The sequence below is a fragment of the Pseudochaenichthys georgianus genome, chromosome 13 (assembly GCF_902827115.2).
Source record: "Pseudochaenichthys georgianus chromosome 13, fPseGeo1.2, whole genome shotgun sequence".
Taxonomy (NCBI): Eukaryota; Metazoa; Chordata; class Actinopteri; order Perciformes; family Channichthyidae; genus Pseudochaenichthys; species Pseudochaenichthys georgianus.
The window spans coordinates 32,639,314-32,664,145 of NC_047515.1; the positions used below are offsets into that span (position 1 = coordinate 32,639,314).

General features: G+C 42.2%; 1 protein-coding gene across 1 annotated transcript; it reads left to right on the top strand.

The window, feature by feature from the left end:
• The first annotated feature begins 431 nt into the window (after positions 1 to 431).
• Positions 432 to 23,984, top strand: LOC117457412 (centrosomal protein of 164 kDa-like). Its single transcript, XM_034097495.2, has 28 exons — positions 432 to 585; positions 1,692 to 1,775; positions 2,825 to 2,936; positions 4,054 to 4,279; positions 4,640 to 4,804; positions 5,193 to 5,348; positions 5,768 to 5,848; positions 6,323 to 6,427; positions 8,598 to 9,605; positions 10,264 to 10,317; positions 10,405 to 10,517; positions 11,665 to 12,717; positions 12,824 to 12,955; positions 13,767 to 13,962; positions 15,070 to 15,144; positions 15,231 to 15,353; positions 17,591 to 17,734; positions 17,886 to 17,969; positions 18,054 to 18,122; positions 18,394 to 18,653; positions 19,100 to 19,285; positions 20,111 to 20,291; positions 20,382 to 20,489; positions 20,868 to 20,970; positions 21,220 to 21,585; positions 22,335 to 22,404; positions 22,510 to 22,629; positions 23,294 to 23,984. Exons 2-28 carry the CDS (start codon positions 1,697 to 1,699, stop codon positions 23,388 to 23,390), a joined length of 5,466 nt encoding a protein of 1,821 aa, XP_033953386.1. The 5' UTR covers positions 432 to 585; positions 1,692 to 1,696; the 3' UTR covers positions 23,391 to 23,984.
• The last annotated feature ends 848 nt before the right edge of the window (positions 23,985 to 24,832 follow it).

Sequence of the window (24,832 nt, forward strand, 5' to 3'; positions counted from 1 at the left end):
AGTCAAGTTTAATTAAAGTTACTTCTGTGCTATTTGTGCAATATATATATATATATATATATATGCCGTTATTAACTGTGCAATATATGCCTGGCTGCTAAATCCCAATAACTGTTACAGGATGTGTATTTTGTATATTGTGTAACTTTTTATTTTATTCTATTTTTTTTTTACTTAGTACTTTTTTATGCACGTAACATAATGTAAAATATATAACACTAAGCTGTCTTTGGCTCTTTTTCTGCTGTAACAACGTACATTTCCCCTCTGTGGGAATAATAAAGGTATTCTGATTCTGAACACTTTTAATTGCTTATCCAAAAAGTTAAGAAAGCTTGAAACGGTCATTATGTTGACCAACAATGAATTTACGAGGGCACTTGAACGCCTCATGTGGCTCAGCCAGTCAGAGACGCGCCTCCATCGTCAACAGGAAGCGGGGGAAGCGTCCTTGGAGATGTTGTTGTTAGTGCTGTAACTTTAGCATTTTTTGCCCCTATGCGTTCACAATGTCTTCGTTAAATAACTGAAAACAAGTCGCTATTGCCACAGAGGCTCACAAGAAACCGATTAAAAGTTTGGAAGGTAAATCACCTTTGATGAAAAAGCTTTTCTCTAATTACTTAGCTGGATGAGCTAATGTTAGCTAGTTGAAGTTAGCTGAGATGCTTAATTAGCTTATCGAATTTCCCCCGCATTACTGTCCTTAAAATTATTTCACGTCGATATTGTTTTGTTTATAGAGATGCGAATGTGTCTGACTATTGTTTATCTCAGGCTTAGGACTTAATACTAATCCCTTGCCTTTCTTTGTAGAACAATATAGCTTGCTAGATTCATTGCTAATATTTTCACAAATAAAATAAAGATTTCACAAATCTGAAACTGTGTTATAAAGAATCTTTAGCCTCCGTGGGATAATCCAGTCCAGATTTGATGAGTCTAGGTCTAGTGGTTTTAGATCAGGACCTGGTCTAATGTGGTCAGGATGCGAAAAAAGCACTGAAATCTCCCTTGTTTGTATTTTCACAAATAGAATAAAGGTTTCACAAATGTCAAACTGGGTTATAAAGAATCTTTAGACCCTCTGGGATCATCCAGTCCAAATAAATCGGCTATGCAGCGATTTAAGAGGTTCAAACACGGAGGATCGTTCGCTCAGCGCTGTAAATTAAATGTCCCTTAACGTTCCCCTTAACTGCCGAATCGGATGCTCTGAATCGGAAGCCAACTTCAGCGTCGTGAACTATATTCAATAATCATTTTACAAATTGTATACACCACACTTCATTTTACAGTGCTAAACTTATTTTATTTTATAAATACTGCTGCTAGTTACTGTCCACTTGAATGTGTCCTTTTGTAAATTGTATATTTTTCTATTTTAAATAGCCTACTATGTGCATGCCTTTGTTTTTATAGAATAGTGTTGTTTTTTCTTCGTCTCTATATATACTTTGCTGTACCAACATACATTTCCACTATGTGGGACGAATAAAGGAATTCTGATTCTGATCATAAATGAATGAATGTGCTAATCTTGATAGCAAAGCATAATAGAATGACAGAATATTGTCGCAGGGCGTCTTTTGAACAGCACAATGATGATCTGAGCCTTTATTGGAACAGTATTATGTACAGTATATCTCCATTTTCCTGTACCATTCACCCTGTTGTGTATTTCTCTGCAGTAGCCATGACTGCAGCTGCTCTCATCGGAGACCAGCTGATCCTTGAAGAGGACTATGATGATAATTATACACCTTCTGAACAAGGTACACAGTGGTGATGGTAATATATCGGGGATGCATGTCCTTTAAGATGTCATAATGATTGACTCACTGTGTCTTGATTAGCTTTACCACAGATACTGTGCTACAATAAAACAGGGAAAGGGCGAAGATCATATATACCAAACAACAAGTACCCAGGAATGTTTTACACTGATTATTGATGTTGATTATTGATTAAAGAGACACTTCCTGCCTGCAACAAAATGAAAAATATGCTGTCTATTGCTACTTTTTTCACACTACTTATTTATTCAATATCTACATTTTGAGTTTCATCCCCTCGTAAAAAAATTAATAGTTACAAAGTGCATTACAAGATAAAAATACAAATAATAGACAAGCAATCATAAAAGTTACACGACATTGTGGAGGGACTTTGAATGGGAAAAAGTAAAAAACAACAATATTCAATAGTTTCACATAGGGCTGCTCAATTAATCGTATTTTAATCGCAATTACGATTTTGGCTTGCAACGATTATGAAAACAACATAATAATTATTAACGATTATTTATTTTATTTATTTAAAATTATTTTTTTTATTGGTTTTTCAGTTGAATTATACTTAAAATTCAGGGTAATCAACTGTTAAAAATATACTGTTCATATTTTTTATTTCAATAAATTGATGTTTTCAAAGTAAATGGATAATCGTTTTTTAATAATCGTGATATCAATTGTTGACCCAAATAATCGAGATTATGATTTTTGCCATAATCGAGCAGCCCTAGTTTCACGTATAAAATAAAAGTTAAGATAATGCCTTTCTAGTAACTTTTTTTCTAGGGCATACGAAAGAGGTTAAAGAGAGTCATATCTCTGAACAGAAAACATCTGCTTAGTCTTCAGTCTCGATTGAGTTCAGGTTGTAATCAGGCATAAAGTCCTTTATACTCTTATATCATTCTATTTTAGCATGTTTTGGGCTGACCTTGCTTTAATGAGCTGTTAAACCTACTAGATGCTCTATAATATACTACTTTTACATTCATTTGGTCTCATATCACTCTTTATCCTCACTCTCTCATCAGAGATCCATGAGTACGCAAGAGAGATTGGCATTGATCCTGAAAGGGAGTCGGAGCTCCTGTGGCTGGCCAGGGAAGGCATTGTCGCCCCTCTCCCCCCCGAGTGGAAGCCTTGGTGAGAGGGGAAAGATACTGGATAGTGGGGCCAGAGCAGCATGTCCACCCACAGAAAACATTCTTACATTACATTTCTAAAACAACCATATTCAGACATCGTATCTGGTGTGGAGCCTGTAGTGTTACTCTGAGTCATTATTAATCTAAATTAGAGTTAGATAGAATTGGAGGGATGAAACCCTCTTAATGGTCACACTTGCAGAGCACACAGCACACAGAACATGTGTTCTCTGCATTTAACCCATCCGAGTACCAGGAGTCTAGTGGGCAGCTATTGTACAGCGCCCGGGGAGCAATGGGAGTGGTGCCTTGCTCAAGGGCTCCACGGCAGGGCGCTTGAGGTGAACTGGGACCTCTCCAAGTAGCAGTCCACACTCCATATTTAGGTCGATTTGGGGACTTGAACCGGCGACCCTACGGCTCACAGTCCAAGCCCCTACTGACTGAGCCACTGCCGGAAAGTTGTTGTGAACAGTCTTGGTGATCCTAAGTGAGGCGTCAGATACAAGCATTCCCATCAGCGAGTTTGATTGGTTGTAGTGTGTTTGGCCAATATCAAGTTTGTCTCCTTGACCACTGATTCTTTGAAGGTGTTTTTGAAACCTGAAGGGGGAAATGCTAAGTAACTATCTTTTGCTCCATCATTAGTTAGCTGCAGTTAAATGCCTAACATTGGACTCACTCCACTACACATCCATATCAAGTAGGTCCTAGATTAAACCAGTTTAAGATATAGGTTAAAGGGTTTGTATTGGATTGATGGACCAGCAAACATCATATATTTTTCTGTTTAATAATATATATTGGCCCTATCGCTCGAGCAAATCAAATACCTGTCCAACCCTTTCTCCCCTCAACTGAGAGGCTGATGATGATATCATTTGATGTTTGTAAACTACTAACTATTGAGTCAACCAACATGATTAGTTTGCGTGTCAGTCATCACAAAATAAATCAGCTTTAATTCTTTATGGCCCAACAAATCTATCAGATAGAGTTTGATTAAATGGTGCAGCGTTTAGTTTCAGGGATCTATCCATACCCATCTACCCAGTATTTCTTATTTCTATCCTGCCTTAGTGACCCCCCCGATTCTCTCCCCTCCTCTCCCACAGCCAGGACGTGACGGGGGACATCTACTATTTCAACTTCTCCTCGGGACAGTCCACGTGGGACCACCCCTGCGACGAGCACTACCGCCGCCTGGTGGCCCAGGAGCGCGAGCGTGCACAGCTCACGACCACCACAGGAGGTGGAGGCGCGAAGAAGGACAAGAAGAAGAAGAAAGAAAAGAAGGAGAAGAAAGAGAAAAAAAAGAAGGAGCCGCTCAAGACTCCTGGAGTGAGTGATATTTTCCCACAGATTTCATTTTGTTGTTGTTGTTTTGTCCTTTAATCCACCATATGAATGTTGTGTTGCTTAGAGACCTCACCCTCACAACTCGTAAGCTATTTAAATGAGTAAATAGGCAAAAAGATGACCAAAAACAGCAAAGACAACCATCAACATTTTCTGTTTGACTTGATTGCTAAATTCTCTGTAATGATGCGTTTGTGTACACCGTGTAAATCATCATCATTAACATAGAACCATGAAAAGCTGTTTTTAAAATCTAAATGGAATTCAGTATCTGTGTCTTTAGTGATTGAAAATGTTAGCTCAGGTTGCTCAGTTCTCTTACGGTGTCTTTTTGTCCCACAGGCGCTGAGTTCCTCTCTGGGACGCCTACCGCCCCCTCTGGGCAGCCTGGCTCCTCTCAGAGGTCTGGACGCCCCCGGCCCGGCCCCCCTGTCTGGCTCTGCTCCCGCTCTCCGGCGCACCCTCGGGAGCTCTGGGGGACTGGAGCCGCTAAAGACATCGCTTGGGGTAAGATCCCAGGACTGTATTATTCACCTTTTTAATAATAAAAAAATGAGAATTCATCATGTAAGACAGAATAGTCTCACACAATTATTTATTGGGCCTTAATGCAAGAAAGCCTTATTCTTTATAATAGCATTATTTAAGATTGATATCGATTTTTCCCTTGAAATGATAAGGGACCTTTCTGTGATGCAATAATGATGCAATAATAATATAATGTATAATATATAATGGTATGGCATATAATGGCAATAATATCATGAATTGCTCACAAGACAATGATAAAAGAACCCTAAAATGAAATGTTGATAATGTTATTTACATACATAATGCCTACTCCCAAACCATTACACTTGACTGTGTTAGTAAACTCTTTGTCTTTCTCTGTCAGAGCCTTCGGGGCAGTGGAGCCTCGAGTGTTTTGGGCAACAGGAAGGAGGAGCGAGTGTCTCTCACTCTGCCTGGCTTTGATGATGATGAAGATGATGATGACAATGAGGATGAGAACATCTCAGAAAACGAGGTGCAGTACAACCTTAAGACAAGTGTAAGGGTTAAAACCAGAGGGTGTCAGTGACATTTTGTGTGAGAATTTGTGTTATATATAAATGAAGAAAGCTCTTGATGATGCCAAAGGACACTTTTCAATTCTTTACCAATCCATAGTTATTCATTTACTATATCAAAACCAAAGGCTCTGATCAAACAGAACTATTAGGGTGCAAAAGTGCACTTTAGAAGAAGAAAACATGTCGAAATATCATACCTTGAGCTTCTTGTGATCCAAATGATTATGATGTTTTACTTTTAAAGACAAGGTATTCTACATTTCAGATTTCTGTCTCCTGTAAAGTAAGTCAAAGGTCACCCCTCTGATTCTCACCTCTCCAATCCAAGACCAAGCAGGTACTGGCTGTTCTATGTATGCTCTATTTCCCTTTTTAAACACATTGTGATCTTTTTCAGCCAAGTCCTCGTGGTTCAGACCGGTTATTGAAGAACCTTCACCTGGACCTGGACGCACTCGGAGGAGGCCTTCAGTATGAGGTACACACATTGATTTGCTTTGTACAGCACTGATTCTACTCTATTTCTTTTCCTTGACATAAAGGAATAACAAAAATGAAAACAGCCGTTGATATATTCTGTCTGATTATTTCCTTCCAAAGAAATAACACTGTTGGCAATCAGGTGTCTTTTCTCTTCCATCAAGAACATTTAATTTAGCTTGATTCCATGTCGAATAGGAGAGTGTTTTTTTGGTATGAATCTGTTTTTTCTTGTATAATGGTTTATCACTTCCTCTGTAAAGTTAAAGTGTTTGATGTGTGTGTGTGTGTGTGTGTGTGTGTGTGTGTGTGTGTGTGTGTGTGTGTGTGTGTGTGTGTGTGTGTGTGTGTGTGTGTGTGTGTGTGTGTGTGTGTGTGTGTGTGTGTGTGTGTGTGTGTGTGTGTGTGTGTGTGTGTGTGTGTGTGTGTGTGTGTGTGTGTGTGTGTGTGTGTGTGTGTGTGTGTGCTCTAGGACAGTGAAGCCAGTGGCGGTGCTCCAGCTGAGGAGAGGACAGAGCCAGAGTTGCAGGACTTGGCTCTATCAGGAGACCACAGTCCTGAACCACCATCCCAACAGGTACAACAAAATAAAGCATACACACACTACCCACTTTCCCACCAGAAACAAAACCCACTAACCCACAACTCAATCCTGGGACAAATGACTCTGCAGTAGTCTCGGGTGGAAAAAAAGAACGACATACTTGTCTTCTTGCAATGGGAAAGGAGTCTATCTAGTATTTTATATTTTATCAAATATAATATGTAATAAGTATTTTTGTGCTGCTGGTATTCAAGAGGCTTAATAAATGATCCTTGTTTTGTACAGATCCAACCATGATCTTTTTAATACACTTTTCATTGATAATATGAATACATCTTAAAAAATATCCCTCTAATATTGCAAATCATATCACACTCAAAAATAATCCCCATTAATTCCAAAACATGCAGTTCCAGTAACAATGCATCCATTGATCACGGTACTATAAGACGTTTATAATGCAGGATGTAGATGCTAGTTCTCATTAGTCGCTTTCACACCAAGTACTTTGCTGTACTTAGTTCCCAGCACTTCCCCCATGGAGCTAAAGAGCAGATCGCGTTCACACCGGAATAAGTCCCCTGAGGGAAGATTACGCGAATGAAGCCGCTGACGTCACTTCTTCTTCTTCTTCTTCTTCTTCTTCTTCTTCTTCTTCTTCTTCTTCTTCTTCTTCTTCTTCTTCTTCTTCTTCTTCTTCTTCTTCTTCTTCTTCTTCTTCTTCTTCTTCCGCTTTGGGTTTACTGGCAGGCCGCAAACAACTTCACGGCGTATACTGCCGCCCAAAGTCCCCGTCCGGATGTCCCCGGAGTTGGGGACTGGCTTCAGTAGAAGCTGCTGGGAGTCCCAGCAGCTTCTACTGAAGCCTTCCGAGTAAATCGCCAGAACGCCGACACCTCCTCTTCACTCCACCGCTCCCATGTTTTATTTTGTGTTGCTCTAAGTTAGCCTCTCTCCGTTAGTGCGCTGGGCTAATGCTAATAATGCTAATACCAGCAAATAAAATGGCGGCTTCACAAAACGTTTTCGAGTTTTACGGGGTGTGGTTTGCAATTCGCCCAGCCAATCAGAAATTGGAACTTTCTTCTCTTCAGGAAAGGGAGGACACGTTCTCATGAACTAAGTTCTCTTTTTGGTGTGAACGCAAAATCCCAGGAACTAAACGGGAAAAGTACGGGGAAAAGTACTCCGGTGTGAAAGCGCCTATTGTTTTCACACCTTCTCTGTGTTAGTTACTTCCATAGTGGACATTTTCATTGTCTCATGTAATTGTGATTCTAAAGCATCTGTTATTGCTTCTCTTTGTCTCGTGTGACCTCTTTGACCTTTAAACCTCTCACCTCTGGGCTGTGACCCGGTGTGTTCCTGTAGCTGCTGTGCTGCTGGGATCTGTCCTACGGCCACGGCTGTCACTGTGTCTTCCTCTTTGTCCTGCTGTCCTCCTACTGTCACTGTTACTGGTTTGCTGTCTGAAAGTTAGTCAGGAGATATCGCCAACAACACTATGAATACTATAATTTCCCTCAGATTTGTGTATAAGCAGTAAAACTCTGCCCTAGTCCATAGATATTGCACAGTCTATATATTACGTATAATAATAGGTAGTATTGCATTTATTTATTTTCTAAAAATGACTCAATCTCCAGATGATTAAGCCAAACTAAAGTAGATGTTTTTGTAATTTCATCAGCACATTATGACTTTCTGAAAAGCTCAAATAAGGGAATCACATATATCAGACAAACCTGCTCGTGTGTGTGTGTGTGTGTGTGTGTGTGTGTGTGTGTGTGTGTGTGTGTGTGTGTGTGTGTGTGTGTGTGTGTGTGTGTGTGTGTGTGTGTGTGTGTGTGTGTGTGTGTGTGTGTGTGTGTGTGTTTGAGCGTTATAGAGACCCAGAACAACAACATGTGTATGGTTCTCTGTGTCTACCTGCATGGGTTTATTTGTGCACCTGTCTCTTTTAATAATCCATTTGTTGGTTGTCTAACATGGCTCATTTTGCCGATTCGTCAGTTTGCATGCAATAATAATAAGACCATCCTCCCCCCCTACAGTCTTTCAATTTGGGGTTACCATTTTTTTTGTCTGCCTCCTTCCCTTACGTGCCCTCCTCCACCCTTTCTCTCCCTTGTGTCTCTGCACGCCTTCCTTTGTGCCTCTGTCTGGGACGGATGGACTGTTCTTCCTCTTCCCCTCCACCAAGGAGTCTCTGAGGGGCCGCCACCTCCACCTGTCCTCACTGAGGGGCAGCAGAATCCACGTCAGTGAGGAGGTGGCCCGTCCTGAACCCTCTGCTGAACAGGAAATAGAAAAAGAGTTAACTGAGGTGGTGGAGGACGAGGAGGAGAAGGAGGATGTTCAGGTAGAAAAGGGAGAGGATGAAGCAGGAGGGGAAGCAGAGGAGGGAGGGATGGAGGAGAGAGGAAATGAGGAAGATAGGGATGAGGAAAAAGTCAAAGAAGAGGTGGATGAGATGCAGGATGAGCAGGGAGGAAGTAAAAGGTCTATAGAAAGCAAGAAAGAGTTGGATGAGGAAGAGAGCGACGAGATAGAAGTGGAATGCTGCAAAGGCGGTGATGAAGAGTCCGAAAACATTGAACACAGTAAACAGCAGGAGAGCAATGAAAGAGAGGAAAGGGACAGTGATAAGGACTGTTGTGCTGAAGGGGAGGGTTTAAATAAAGAGAAAGAAGAGGCGAAGGAAGAGGTGCAAGCAGAAGAAGAAGATAAATATGAATTTGAGGACGGTAGCGATGAAGATTTGGAGAAATCTTCCAAAAGTGGTCAAGATGTTGGAAGTGAAAAGGAGGAAAAACAGGGGGATGAGCTTGAGAAAAGCGTAGATATCGAAGAAGGGCAGGAGGAGAGCGAGGAGGAGATAGATGGGAAAAGGGAGGAAGAGGAGGAGGAGGGTGAGAACGATGAAGCTTTGGAGAGATGCTCCCTGAGCCAGAGGAACGTGACAGAGAGCGACGAGGTGCTAGAGAGATGTGGACAGAGTGGAGGAGAAACAGAGGGGGAGGAAGATGGGGAGGAAGAGGACGTATCAGAGGTCCAAAAGCCCCAAACTGCATCGGAGAGTGAGGAGGAAGTCGTGGAGGTGTTTGAGACCGGAACGGCTCTGAGTGATCGTAAAGCGCTTGACCAAAAGAGAAACACTCTCAGTGGCAAGAGGGACAATGGGACAAAAAGGTCCCTCATTCCTGCAGAGGTAGGGTTCGGTGTTCTGTGTGCTTCCCCCAACCAAACCACACACACATTTCACATCCTGACCCCAACCCTGATCCTGCCTGACCTCTGCAAGAAGGCGCATGTAGCTCCCAGAATCCACTGCCTTAGGGGCTCATCACTCACACACTGGAACAACATTTGGTAAAAGGACGCTGCATTCGAGCCCCTGAGGACTGGATTGGAAAGTGCTGACCCTTTATATTTGGCAGTACAGACTTTCCTTTGCTTTTAGATTGGTGTTTTATTTTCAGCTTTTTCACCAGACCAGTTTCTCCTTGGCCTCCCCCAATGTTCAGAGTCTGCTTGTTTCGCTTACAAACAATGGACCGTCTGATTTCGCAGCCTTGTTGCTTGTGTTTGCATGTATGCTGTTGCTGTTGCCTTTTTGTGACGTGTTTGTCATTTGGAAATCTCAGCATTCTTTGATGCTTAGTGTTGCTTGTGCAATTTAGTTTGCCATTGTTCATTCATAACTTTGTGTGTGTGTGTGTGTGTGTGTGTGTGTGTGTGTGTGTGTGTGTGTGTGTGTGTGTGTGTGTGTGTGTGGTGTGTGTGTGTGTGTGTGTGTGTGTGTGTGTGTGTGTGTGTGTGTGTGTGTGTGTGTGTGTGTGTGTGTGTGTGTGTGTGTGTTATGGCAGGAGTCTGAAGCCAGTGAGAACGTTGAGGAGGCTTCATCCTCCATAGATGTCAAGGTACTTAGGTCATGCTGTCACCACCCATTATGCACCATTCATTCATTAGATAGAGTGTTAATTGTCAAACTGCTTTGAATCCTTAAGCTTTCCGAAAAGATTCTGGACCTGTCCGGCACTGTCAGTTCTCTGGAGAGGGAGGAGACAAAAGAGAAGAAAGAAGGAGCAACAAAGACAAAGAAGGCAGAGGTTGCAAAGAGGTTGGTTGTTTTTCTTTGGTAACTTCTGGAAATAAGAGTCGGTGCTTCGCCTTAATTGCATCATCTCGTAATGGGGTATTGTCTTTATCAGGTTTTTTTATATTGTTTCACAAGGAATTGGAAGTTCATGATTTGAATTTTTTTTTTAATCTTGCACATTTTTAGATTACCCCTAAAATCTCAATAGAGAGGCGAAGTCCCTCCCCTTCCGGTGACCTCCGTGGGACCTTATTTCTGAAAAATTATGTATTGAAGTCAATGGAGAGAGAAAATGTATCTTTCGATCCCGTTTGAATTGTGCCACAAATTATGTCAATCTTAAAAAATCCACGTCAAAAAAGTCACAGTTTGTCGTAAAACTGTTAAAATATAAGACTATGAAAAATACGCAACTAGAAAGACTACAAATCCCAGAGTCCCGGTCCCGCATGCTGGCTCTCACGGAACTGACTAACTCCCCTTGTGTGTATGTGCAGCTCTCAACATGCCCAGACTTGTAGTGATGTTCACCTCTTTTAATACTTTCCGCCTCATTCTGAAAGAAAGAAGTGAAATGTGCCAACGGGACGGCCGTCTTGGTGTGTGGTGCGTGATGGGAGATGTAGTTCATTGAGCGGTTTCACACAAAAAACAGTGTTACTTCACAGTTTTACGGCACATTTTAATTTTTTTGAAAAACATCATATGTGTAATTCGTGGCACAATTCAAACGGGATCGAAAGATAATTTTTCTCTCTCCATTGACTTCAATACATACCTTTTCCGAAAAAAGGTCCCATGGAGCTCCACCGGAAGGGGAGGGACTTCGCCTCACTATGGTAATTATTGTGCCACACATTTTTGTCACACAAGTCCCAACTAATGAATGTATATCAACAACTGCTTCAAAAGGGACAAGGCCATTCAGGATAATATAATAATAATAATAATAATAACTGAGATTTCTATAGCGCCTTTCAAGGGACCCAAGGTCGCTTTACAGGAATTGGGGCGAGCACACACAAAACAAAACAAAGGTCAGACAGACAAAACAACAGATCGATTTAAGGGCCGAAAGCCTTGATGTATAAACAATATAAACTCTTATGGCCAATGGTACAACCTTTCTTTGCTTTGCTATAAGAGTAACACTTTTCTCCCTCTTCAGGATTTTGCAGGATTCTAGCAAAGACAACCCTTCAGCGTCTAAAGTGGACCGACTCGTCCTCCACCAGTCCAGCCCCTCCCTCTCAAATTCTTCTCTTTCTGAGCAAGGCGTCGGGCTCCATCCAAAAACGGAAAGCCTTGGCACCTCTTTGGTCATACAAAGGCCGGAAACCTCCAGAGGCCGGCTGTCCCGCACCCCCAACACCCAACTAGACGATGATGGAGCCTTCTTCAAAATCCAAAAGAGCCCAAGGGAAGAGGAGCCAAGCTGGAGAGTCAGAAGAGACAGAGAGAAGAAAGACAGGGAGAATGAGGAGGAGAATGAGGAGGAGGAGAGAAGGAGAGAGGAAAGGAGCCTGAAAGAGAGGAAAGAGGAGAGGGAGAGGACTAAGGCTGACATAGAGGTGGGGGAGGAGAGGGAGAAGAGAATGCTTCTCCTTCAGGAGGAGCTGAGGAGAGAGGAGGAGGAGGAGGAGAGAAGGAGAGAGGAAAGGAGCCTGAAAGAAAGGAAGGAGGAGAGGGAGAGGACTAAGGCTGACATAGAGGTGACGAAGGAGAAGAGAATGCTTCTCCTTCAGGAGGAGCTGAGGAGAGAAGAGGAGGAGGAGAGAAGGAGAGAGGAAAGGAGCCTGAAAGAAAGGAAGGAGGAGAGGGAGAGGACTAAGGCTGACATAGAGGTGGAGAAGGAGAAGAGAATGCTTCTCCTTCAGGAGGAGCTGAGGAGAGACGAGGAGGAGGAGAGAAGGAGAGAGGAAAGGAGCCTGAAAGAGAGGAAGGAGGAGAGGGAGAGGACTAAGGCTGACATAGAGGTGACAAAGGAGAAGGAGAAGAGAATGCTTCTCCTTCAGGAGGAGCTGAGGAGAGACGAGGAGGAGGAGAGAAGGAGAGAGGAATGGAGCCTGAAAGAGAGGAAGGAGGAGAGGGAGAGGACTAAGGGTGATGTAGAGGTGGGGGAGGAGAGGGAGAAGAGAATGCTTCTCCTTCAGGAGGAGCTGAGGAGAGAAGAGGAGGAGGAGGAGAGGAAGCTGAAGGAGGAGAGTGAGGAGAGACTAAGGTACGCATGGAGAGTATATCACACGTTGCTGCCTACACTGACCAACATGGGACTAAAACAAAGCTGGAGAATCATTTCTTTTCTCATAAATGCTTGTTTCCCCCAGTGCTCTGCGGCAGCACCTCCTGTCCAGGAGGAGAGAGGAGGAGGCCACGCTGAACCAGGAGTCTGAGAGGACGCCGGAGGAGATCAGAGAGTCGGCCAAGGAGGAGAGGGAGAGACAGCAACGCAAACTCAGGTCAGAAAGAAACCACAGTGAGGCTTAATCTGTAATACACTGTCTGTTCATTTGTCTGCTGTTACTCCACATATCCTCAAACCTATTTATGACTACCGTACGCTGATCAATTCATCGTATTTTAATCGCGATTACGATTATGGCTTGCAACGATTACGAAAACAACGTAATCGAAATGAAACGATTATTTTTTTATTATTATTATTATTACTTTATTTTTTTTATAATTTATTTATTTTTTGGTTTTTAAGTTGAATTATACTTAAAGTTCAGGGTAATCAACTGTTCACATTTTTTTTCTCCAATAAATGGATGTTTTCAAAGTCAATGAATAATCGCTTTTAATAAACGTAATTACAATTATTGACCCAAATAATCGAGATTATGATTTTTGCCATAATCGAGCAGCCCTACCGTACACAGTATTTAGACTACTGTACAGTATTTATTTGTACATTCTGTTGAAATCATTCTATCTTACTTCAACTATTATGTCTATCGCACTATTGTATGTATCATTTAAGTAGATTGTATGTAGCATGGTTGAGGAGCCTGGGACATTTAATTGCCAACAACAACAACAACAACGCTGTGACTTTTGTGCATATGACAAATAAAGCCTTTTATATCCTTTAGAATCCAATGTCTTGTTATCAAACTTTGAAAACAAGGATAGCTGATGACTGCCAAGAGTCATATAATTACTCATTACTTACTTATTTTAAACTCAGACATGAAGCCATTTGACAATTCCTGCTTCAGTTTGTATTTCATCTATTTAATTTAACACCGATGTGTTTCCTGCGCCCAGGGAGGAGAGCGCGGCCATGCTGAAGGAGTTACGCTTCACTCTGGAGGAGGAGCGAGGAGCGGAGCGCGACAGACTGGAGGCGCAGAGGAGGCGGGACATCGAACGTCTCCAGGAAGAGTCTGAAGGGGAGCTGCAGGCGGAGAAAAGGAGACTCCAGGGAGAGAGGGAGGAGAAACTGACCTCTCTGAAACACGAGGTAAATGAGGATGATGCTGGCCCGCTTGTGGCTAGATCCTTTCTGATTTCAATATTATGTAGCCATTCAAATGTTTGTTGTTGCACCTGCCTTGAGACTACTTTGCTCTATGCCTCATGAGGGATATCTGATGCCTCACAAAGTGAAGCTAAAGCTGAACACAAGTACCAGGAGCCACAGAGATATACAGACAGGTTGACAAGCATCTGTTTGAAGCTACATTCAAATAAAGTCACTGTTTAAGGGAAAACATGCCACCGATCAGTGTTGATGGGAAATGTAGTCAATTGATGCAACATTCCTGAGTTTCAAGCTTCAAAATCTGTTGGCAAGTAGTTGAATGCAAGGTAGAAACCATTACTACAGATTTTATTTTGATTCGCTGGGTAACCAAGGGCGCTCTCCAGATGCTGCTCTAACACAGAACTTCCTGTAGCGCCCCTGTAGCTCACCTTTTAGAGCAGGCGCATGTAGGAAAGCTGAGTCCTTGTTAGTAGTCCTTTGTTGCATTTCAACCTTGTCCCTCCCCTTTTTTTTTATTCAAATAAAGACAAAAAACTCCCAAATAAGAAAATAACCTCTTCAAGGTTCAAGGTTCTTTATTTGTCATATGAACATAGCTACAGAGTAGTTATGTCGATGAAAGTTTTAGGTCACAGGCTTCTCCAACAGTGCAACACAATAATACAGAAAAACAGAAAAATATAGTGCAAGTAAATATTAAAAAGTAAATACAAAATGTCATTGTGTAAATAAAAATAAAAAAGGGCTGTGGCTGCATTAAGCGTACAAAAAGAAAGCGATCGCAGGCTATGTAGTCATCGTCAACACTGAAATACACAGAATAGGTGGCAAATGTAAGTAATTGAGAATCAAAAACAAATGACTCAGAGTTCTTCGACGGTTTCAAGTTACTCACCCTCTTCATTACACATGAGTTTGACTTTATTTACTTTTAGTTGTTGTGTGCAAACAGAGATCGGGTTATTGGTTAATACGGTGCCGTTGGTCAAGTTGTGTTTTTGGTACATGGTGGCATTGGGCAGATTAATGATCTATCCACATGTGTGGCTGAATGTGTGTTTACACTACTTTGTCTTTATAAAGGTTAAAACCACAGAGCGGAGGAGGGAGCTCATGAGTCCACGTCCTGAACTGCAACTGGCAGAGTACCACAGAGAGGTGGGAAGGCACACACACCCGCAGAATTACATTTGTTCCATTACATTGACACAGACAAATATCTATTTCTGTCTTTCATTCTCTAGCTAGGTGGTGTTCTCCAGGAAGTGCGGGAGGAAGTGCAGCGTGATCACGAGAGGAAGCTGGAGCAGCTGAGGGAGGACCACAGGAGAGAGATGAACTGCATCCGAGAGAAATACATGGATGAGGTGAGAGAGGGTTCACAGCTCACTGCTCTTGCATGGGTCAAAACTGTAGAATATGTTGAAATGAGTGTTTAAAGAAGTGTAACATATTTTTGTTTCCAGCATCAACAAAGACCTTCAGGCTCTAAAATACAATAAATAAGATCCACACAAGTTTGTTTGCCTCAATGCAAGGAACAGCTGCGCCCAGAGACGTTTTATTTTCAGATTGTCCGTACGTCCATGTTTGGAAACCAAATATCTCAACAATACCTGAAGGGTTTTCTTATACATTTGGCACAAATGTCCACTAAAGGACAGAGGCCTGTACTACGAAGCCGGATTTTCACTTAGCGACGCTGGTTCACTTCTTACCGGGCTAGATCTCCATGGTAACTTATGCTGAACGGCACAGGTTAGGTTCCAGGATAAGAGCTCAACTCTTAGCACCGCCTGCTGACCAATCAGAGCTCAGTGTGCGGAGTTTAAAGCGATCAAGTCATATTACAGGAGAAAGGAAATACAGAAAAGCTGACGTTGCAGGAAAGACGGCCGGCAAAAATCAACTGACTGTGTGAACGATACCGATACCGATACCACTGAACAATACCGATACATATCGTGATACTTTGAAAATGTATCATCCCACAATTACTCCCATGAAGCGCTTTACGATATAGTTAACATGTCAAATGAATATTAAATTCAATTGTGGGACTTCTTGGACCTTTTAGTACTGAACAAACAATGAAAAATACATACAAGATATGAAGAAAACCGATTATGGAATATCTTTTATAACACCCGCCATCAGGTGTGCCGCGTGAATAGCACATCTTGTCAATGCAAACAGACCGTTATATCACCGTTATAATTAATGTTAAACCTGAGATTCGACTAGAGAACAAATACATAATAGAATAATGGTCATGAGATCTCGGCATTGCACAAACAAACCAATCTCATCTTTAAAATCAACATTTACCTTCACTGGTGAGAAAACAAATCCCATCACAGTTCATTTGTGGGACTTTTACCTTTCTAGTATTGAACAAACAATGAAAAATACATAAAATATGAAGAAAAACGATTATGCAATCTAATTCATAACACCCGCCATCACGGGCCACGGACTCACTTTTCAAATTAATTAAAACATTTTTTTTTTTTTTAAAGTATCGAAACCGGATCTGATTTCGGTACGGTATACCGTAGCCACCAGTAACCGGTATTTCGGTGATACCAGATACCGGTATACATCTCTACTTCGATGTGTCAAAGTGGCAATTTCTTATATTACTTTATATGGTAAAACCAAAGGATGATATTATGCTGAGAAACTGTTTGGTCAACTGGACCTGTTGTATCACACAGTAGCTTCCTGCCAAGGTCGTACCTGAAGAATGCGGCTCTCCCTATGGGAGTATTGTAAGATAACAGTCAGGAGAACGTCTTATCTCTTGTGTTCTCTGCACAGCAACAGTCCTCTATAACACACACACACACATTTACCCCTGTGTGCACTCCTGCAGACTACTCTGTACTCTGTGAGACATGTACCTTTGAAGCGCTTCAAATAAAGAACCAACAAGACAACTCTGTTTGCTTTCACCAGTTTATTATTGATTACACTCATTGTACATCTTTACAGTATTGACGAGTTTAAAATATCCACAACAGTCCCATTATCAAATCATATCACATCATAATGTATCATATATTTCCTGTATGCAGAAGTATCATTTTAAGCAACACATGAAGTTGACGAAACGCTCGAGTCAAATGTAATTAAAGTCAGATCCACTCGTGTCTTAGACGGGGCAGTGATATCATAAACCTGTTAATGCACGCATTCAAACACTTGGTCAAATGTTGCTAACCCCGCCCCTTTCATGTGAACGCGCACTCAGCCGAACAGAGAAACCCTGGCTTGAGTTACCGAGTTGATCCCCAGTGTCGTAGGACCGCTTAGCGAGAGTGCGTTTGTTTTGGGTTAGTTAAGCCGGGTAACTCAAACATATCCAGGGTCTGTTGAACTGGGTTCGTAGTGCAGGCCCCAGGTTTCTATTACCTCCACAAAACACGGTTTTGGACAATAAATAAAATGCTTATTATGACCGTTTCACACAATTATCTAATACTATAAAATAATGAAGTGATGCCATTTTGGACAGACATGGGTGTAAACTGCAACTTGTCAAAGACATTCAACAGTGATGTGGTTTTTATTGCAATTACAAAATGGTGCGTTTGTGTCTCAGGAGACGGCGCAGAGGGCGCGCTTACTTTCTTCACTGCAGGAAGACCGAGAGCAGCTGCAGGCCTCGCACGCTGTCCAACTGGAGCAACTCCGCTTGCAGCTCAACACACAGATTCAGAAGACACAGCTGACACACTCGCGCAAGGTGAGACCAGACAGATACGCACATTTTAAAACATATCTCACGTCTCAGATTGTAAAGAATTAAAGCATGTTTAGGGTATTTTGAGGTAGAGCAAAGTGAAGCGTCATCAACACTATATTCTAGAAATGAATTGTGTTCATTCTTCTTTCAGGAGTCAGAACTGGAGGATCTGACAGATAAGATGGAGCTGAGAGCCAAAGCACTGAAGAGCCAGGAGGCCATGCTGCAGAACAAGGTCTTTACCTCATACTGCAAGTACTGTTCATCATTAATACACTAACCCAAACCTAATGGTGTTCTGGTTTCTGTCTCTTTTTAGGCAGCAGATCTGAAGAGGAGGAGGAGGAAGCTTGGGGAGGAAGAAGAGGAAGTGGACAGGCAGATAGAGGTAAGACATCCAACTTGTTCCTAATAAAAAGAACAATATTAAAACACTCAACCATCTCTCCCCACGTGTGTGTGTGTGTGTGTGTGTGTGTGTGTGTGTGTGTGTGTGTGTGTGTGTGTGTGTGTGTGTGTGTGTGTGTGTGTGTGTGTGCGCGCGCGCGCGCGCGCGCGCGTGTGTGTGTGTGTGTGTGTGTGTGTGTGTGTGTGTGTGTGTGTGTGTGTGTGTGTGTGTGTGTGTGTGTGTGTGTGTGTGTGTGTGTGTGTGTGTCCAGACCTTACCCCGGCTGATGCAGGAGAGAGAGCAGCTGACGGAGGAGCTGGAGAGGATGAGAGAGGAGAGGCATCAAGCCAGAGAACTCCTCCAGAGAGCCAGGGAGGAGAAGAGTGAGGCCAAGCAGGGGGAGGAGAGGCTGAGGGAGGAAGGGGAGAGAGCCAGGGAGGAGAGCAGGAAGAGCAAGGAGGACAAGGGGCGACTGGAGAGCAAGGTGGCGCTGCTGCAGGAGAGATGCGACCGTCTCACTCGCAGAGCCAGGTACAGTTTAAAGGTCACCTATTATGCAAAATCCACGTTCTCACATATTTTCTACATCAACATGTGTCCCCTCTGTGCAAAGAGATTCTGAAAGTTTCAGGAAAAAAGATGCGCTCACTTTTTGTCCAGATCCATTTATATAACGACCTGTCTGAAAATGAGCTGATCAGATTTTGGGCACTTTATGATTTCATAACAATGTTTCGGCTTGTGTAGCCATTAGCCAATCAGCAACCAAGGTAACCCCCCCACCTTATGATTATGGGTAATGCCGCAATAATCTGTCTTCAGAGACATGTTTTGTATATATCTGAGACCTATAATATACTGATGAAAAACAGTATAATAGGGGACCTTTAAATCAGATGCAGGAAACCCCAACGTCCGATGGGGTTATTTATCTGAGGAGAATGCAATGATTTAGAAGATTATTTTTGTCCAATCAGTGAGCTGGAACCAGGCGAAGGAGTGAGTGCCTACCCGAGAGCAGAGGCTAAACGGGACAAGAAGAAGGCAGAGAGATCTGAGGTCACAGCGCCCCCCAGTGACAGGAGAGACTCCCCGCTGCATGTAGAAGACCTGGACGACCCCCCCCTCTCCCCTGTCCCCGACAGCACCAGCAGCGTGGACGAGTAAGGACACGTTGAATACAAAGATAATACACATTTTTGGCTTTTTTGTATTCAAGGGGTACAGATGTTGTCATGGTTGCTGATGGACCATAATATTGATATTTTGAAATATGTGTGATTTTAGTGCCACAGTAACAAATAGTGACAACTCCTACTTATACCAGTAAAATATAATAAAGAGGGCTTTCAAACTTCTCAAAGACACATTACGCAAATGTGTTTGGAGTCACTTCGTGATTGGTGCATTCACAGATGTGTTTGGGTGTTGACAGTCTATTGGCATATTTCATCATTTTATTTGATAGTGTTACATGTATTGAGGGCAAAAATCACACTCTTAAGAAATTCAGATGTCATTGCTCTTTGAATATACTTGCATAATTAGGCTATCGAGATACATTTTATAGTGGCGTAAGATGGTCTTAAAATGACATTAATGCTGTCAAAACAATTATTTATGGGACAAAATATCATCCAGCAAAATAAGTTATCCTGACTATTCACTGTTGACCAGAAAATCATAGTTAAAAAAGAAGTCCATGGGTACAAGCATCGGGACGTTCGGGACGAATCCCGATGGGCCGGTACTGATGTGGGCTGGTCGGACGACTATCCCCCCCCCCCCTCCCGTTGACAATTTACTAGCGGAATTTACTAGCGGTACCAAGGTGGGCCGGTCGGATAAGTCACTAGCACCCCCCCCGTTGACAATTTACTAGCGGTACCGAAGAGGGCCGGTCGAGAGTCCCGGGCTTATTTTTAGCCCCAGTCCGCCCCTGGGTACAAGTGTGTATTAAACCTCATCTTTCATCCCTTTGTGTCCAGTGTTCGACGCTACATCTCCTCACATGGCGCATCCATCCAAAAAACCAAACAGTTCCTGGATAGGGAGAGCAGCCGGCTGATGGAGAGACAGGCAGCTCTGCGGGCGGCCCAGAACGGCTCCTCCCAGGACCCCAACCAGGGAGGATGGGTGACTGAGGAGATGATAAGAAACCTACAGCAGGTACTGAATAATACTTGGTGTCATGAGGGGTGAGACGGAGTTGATTTAGAATAAGTGCTAAGTGCAGCTCCCTCTTCTCTGTCCTGTCAGGAGAGCAGGAATGTTCTGGAGCTGCAGCGGACGGTTCAGAGGGGGAACTCTCTGCTGCGGAGGAAAGAGGAGCAGCTCCAGCAGCTGGAGGGCTCTCTGGCTGAAGAGGTGTGAGACAACACTCAGATAAACAGATGTTTGGAGCTTGTATGTTTTCACTGCAGTGGACTCCAAGAGGTGAACCTGTACACCTGTTTAGTCGCAGCTGAGGTTAACAATTACAGCTTATAAGGAATCTATAAACATTAATAAAATATAGAAGTAGAATACTTTTGTGTTATCATGAATTTATTCCGCTGCTAGTTAAAGTAGCTTTTGCACATCGGAGTTAGCTTTAAATAAATTACACAATAAGTTAAACCTCATTTCTACACAGAATAGGCATTTTGATAGACTTTGTGTATTTTTGTGCTTTTTTAAGAATAAATCCAAGGCATATAATACTTATTATTAACTGCGCTTTGTCGTGTTGCCTTCTCTGTTTAGCCGCTGTTTGAGGATCTGTCTCGGCTGGCAGGAGAGAGGAAGGTGACCTTTGATGTGACTGACTCTGACCTCAGCAGCACGTTGGACCCCCCGGACGGACCAGGTAACACACCGTGACAGGACCCCCTTCTGTGATGCTTGATGTCACTTCCATTTTCTGATTCCTTTCAGCTAAATGTCACAATTAAGTTGATAGGAGGGTCTCAGGCTTCTTCCCGATCAGCAGAATCAGTCACGCTACAAAGTGTTCCCAAATGTTTCCAAGACATATTCTCTGTAATGACTGATGTATCAGAATATCATTTCACGTACACTGTTTCTCTCTGTCTCTCTCTCCTGACTCTCTTATCAGGAGGTCATCCTGATGTCCCGGACAAAGTGCAGGAGTTAGCAGAGTCCCTGCAGCAGATCTCAGGCCAGCTCAACAGCGTGCTGGGTGCGCTGGGTTCACTCGCAGAGAGGCAGAGCGCCCCCCCCTATACACACTTCTCTCTGTCTCAATCTCACTCATCCCCAGCTCCCCCCTCCAGCTCTGCCCCCGTGTTCCCCCAGATGCACCCCCTTGGCTACAGCTCCTCGGTCCCCCCTCCATCGACGCCCTGGAGCTGGGCCCCCCAGGGCTCCTCCACAGCCACGCCTTTCTTCAGCACCCCCGTCAGCAGTGGGCTGAGGGCCTCCGATGACCTCATCAACAACCGGTGGAGCCAGATATTCCCCGGTACGCCAGCAGACGCCTCATTCTGCTTCATGCTACATGAAGCCTTACTTGCTTTTTCTAAGACACGCTTAATAAATCTTGGGTCGTCTTGATCTTCATTATCACTTTCTTGAAAGGTAGAAGTGTTTTAACACATTTTCATTGGTTTTACTCTTTTTCAAAACAGTTTTCACTGATCTCATATAAAGACCTACAACTCATAAGATCAACTTTGAAAGAAAGAACGACAGTTGATAGAAAGCACCCATGAGAAACTGTTTTGCATAATGTTTGCACACTTGCTATATGATCAAAGATGTCAAATCAGGATAGTAAAAGGAAAGAAAAGACCAGCCCATAAAATAATTAAAAGTGGTTGTTTTGTATGTCTAGTAAAATCCTCCACTATCTATGCATACAACAAATGTGCCTGTTTTGGCACATGCTATTTGTATCGACACATGACACAGGCATATAGCACAAACTAGGGACTAACCTGTTCAAATTGATAGCTTTATTTTGATATCCTTTGTGAAATGAGTGACTGAAACAATATATTCATTTGAACACATGTTTGATGGAAATGTTTATTTGGTTGCATGTTTGAAATGTTGTGTGATTATTGACCAAACAAAGCTACTTTCAGTTCCGTTTGTGTGTAAACCGCTTTGATATCTTCTGAGTGGACACATGTGTTGAAGCAAAGGTTGATCAGCCTTATTGTATGTGTAAGTTGTTGTTGGTCCTGAATAGTTTTTTCTGTTCTCCAGGAGCAGCTATGGATCCACTCGCCTCCACCATGGGAGCAGCCTCTGCGTACTCAGCATACACTCCTGCTAGGTGACCTGCTACAATGTGCCTTTCAATCAGGCTATAGATTATACACATCCTCACTGTCTTTAATGTACCTACAACAGTCCTAACACTGTGTGTCTGTGTGTGAAGCGACCATGGTCGGAGCCTGCGGTCTGTGCAGAAGTCTGTGGAGGTGGACGGCCAGCGGCTGCAGGGCCTGATCGACGGAAACAAGAGGTGGCTGGAGATGCGCAAGAAAGACACCAGCATGTATCCTTTTATCACACACACACACTCACACACACATACATGATATCAATGTTGTTGTTTAATTAAAGAGCGCACAACTCAGTGTCAAATTACAACCTGATCTCAATACGACACACACTATAGTCTGACATACTGTGTGTTTATACCATTTCAATTTAGAAATCCCTTACAATGGAGTTTGGAACTTACAAAAGGCATCCTGGTATTTAGTGAAACACAAGCAAATCATGTTTTGATAAAATATATTATATTTGTTTAACTATCTCTTTTTACATATTCTTTACTTCCTTTGCTATTTTTCTACCCTTTTAGTTTATTTGTTATGTATCTTTTTGCTATTAGCACAAATCAAAACAAATCATCCATCAAGCATTAGTTCCTCTTTTTTGCATCACATCAGACTTGCAAACCTTTTATTTATTTAAAATATATATATTGGTGCAAACCATAAGCAAACACACCATCTGGTTTAAAGGTCACCATTGGTACGTGTTGAGCAATTTAGAGGACTGTTGCTAAGTGTCTCTAAAATGTCTTTTAACCAAATGTTCTTTTCATATCGATGTTTATTGATGTATTTTGGACTTGTTTAATAACCTTTTACAACTTCACATTATTGACATACACACTCTTGTCAAACATTGTCTTTAACTGATTCTTCCAGACCTTTGTTCACTCGCTATCGGGATCCTTCCACAAAGAGCAGCCTGGTGCAGCTAGGCCTTGACGATAACAACCAGATCAGAGTGTATCATTACTGAGGACATGAGAGGTCAGTGCGGTTGCACTGTGACTGTCCAGAGGACTTTGGAGCGTTAGTAACTGACAGCTCAGCTTTGTGGCGTTTACACGCGGGGTGAGTGCGGCGGACGATTCAGGGAGAAATATGTCACTGAGGCCTGAGGACCTTCACATGATATACGGCTTAAAGCACTTCCAACGCCACGTTTACAGATTACAGCTCCATGCCAGACTTGGGCCAAACTGTTTTTAAATGGTTACGTTTACTTTAATGTCCAGACAATGACAAAGAATCATTTACTGAACTATGTATACTTGTTTTACTGAGACCATCCCAAACACCATCCAGCTTATGTTGTGAACCCATTTGTCGGACATAAAACTACAAAGTAGAGCTTTTAGCTGCACACAGGTCAATATTCATTTCATGTCAGGTTACATTTGTATTTATGACACTCCTTTAAAAGTGACTTCTAAGTTCTAAGTGTATGTTTTAACTAATTATTTTAGATATGGTTGTTTTAGTATGTCAGAAGCCAATCCACTTTTATTTTACATTTGTTACTTTCTGTATGAATGTAAGATAGAAACATATATTTTGTGCGTATTTATGTGTTGATAATACTGTATTTTTGTATACAATATTTTAATAAATCTACTTTTATATATATTTTTGTTTGTGTTCTTTCCGTTATAATCAAATCCTGATTACCTAACAGATATACGTTCACGTCTGCTAATTTCTCTTACTTCCTGTTATAGTGATTAAAGGTGGGGTAGGTAAGTTTCAGAAACCGGCTCGAGATACACTTTTTGTTATATTCCATGGAATGCTCTTAACATCCCGATAGCAATGAATATCTTAAGTGCTTTGACAAAAAATCCATTAAAAAATGTCATCTGTAGAAGCCGTAATACTGTAAAAAGTACAACCATGGCCTACCTGCCTGTCAGCCTTCCATCGGGGCACAAACTTATCTCGTGCCCTCATTGGTCATGTGCGCGTTCGTGTGTGTTGGAGGAGGGGCTCTATAAGGAAATGGCAGATTTTCTCCGGTTGTGTATTTTCAAATTCGAGCGATCTCGAGCCGGTTTCTCAAACTTACCTACCCCACTTTTAACTGTAAATATTGATAACGGTTTTGCAACAAAAATATTCTTGTATAAAATGTCTGCTAACATTGTAGATTTGTAGTCTTCTCAAACATTACAACATATTTGTTATATGTATTTTACATTTTATTTTTTATATTAGGCAGTGCTAGTCTACATTTTGTCTTCAGTTTGTTTGTAGAAAAACAATGAAACCTCATCAAACAGTGATTTAAATTAATATCTAGATTAGATTAGTTTATTGTCATTACAAAATGCAAGCACAGTGTAACGACATTAAGGAGGGTCTAACCACAGTGCAAAACAGTCAGTTATATACACAATTATCAGTAGTTTGTACAAAATAAAT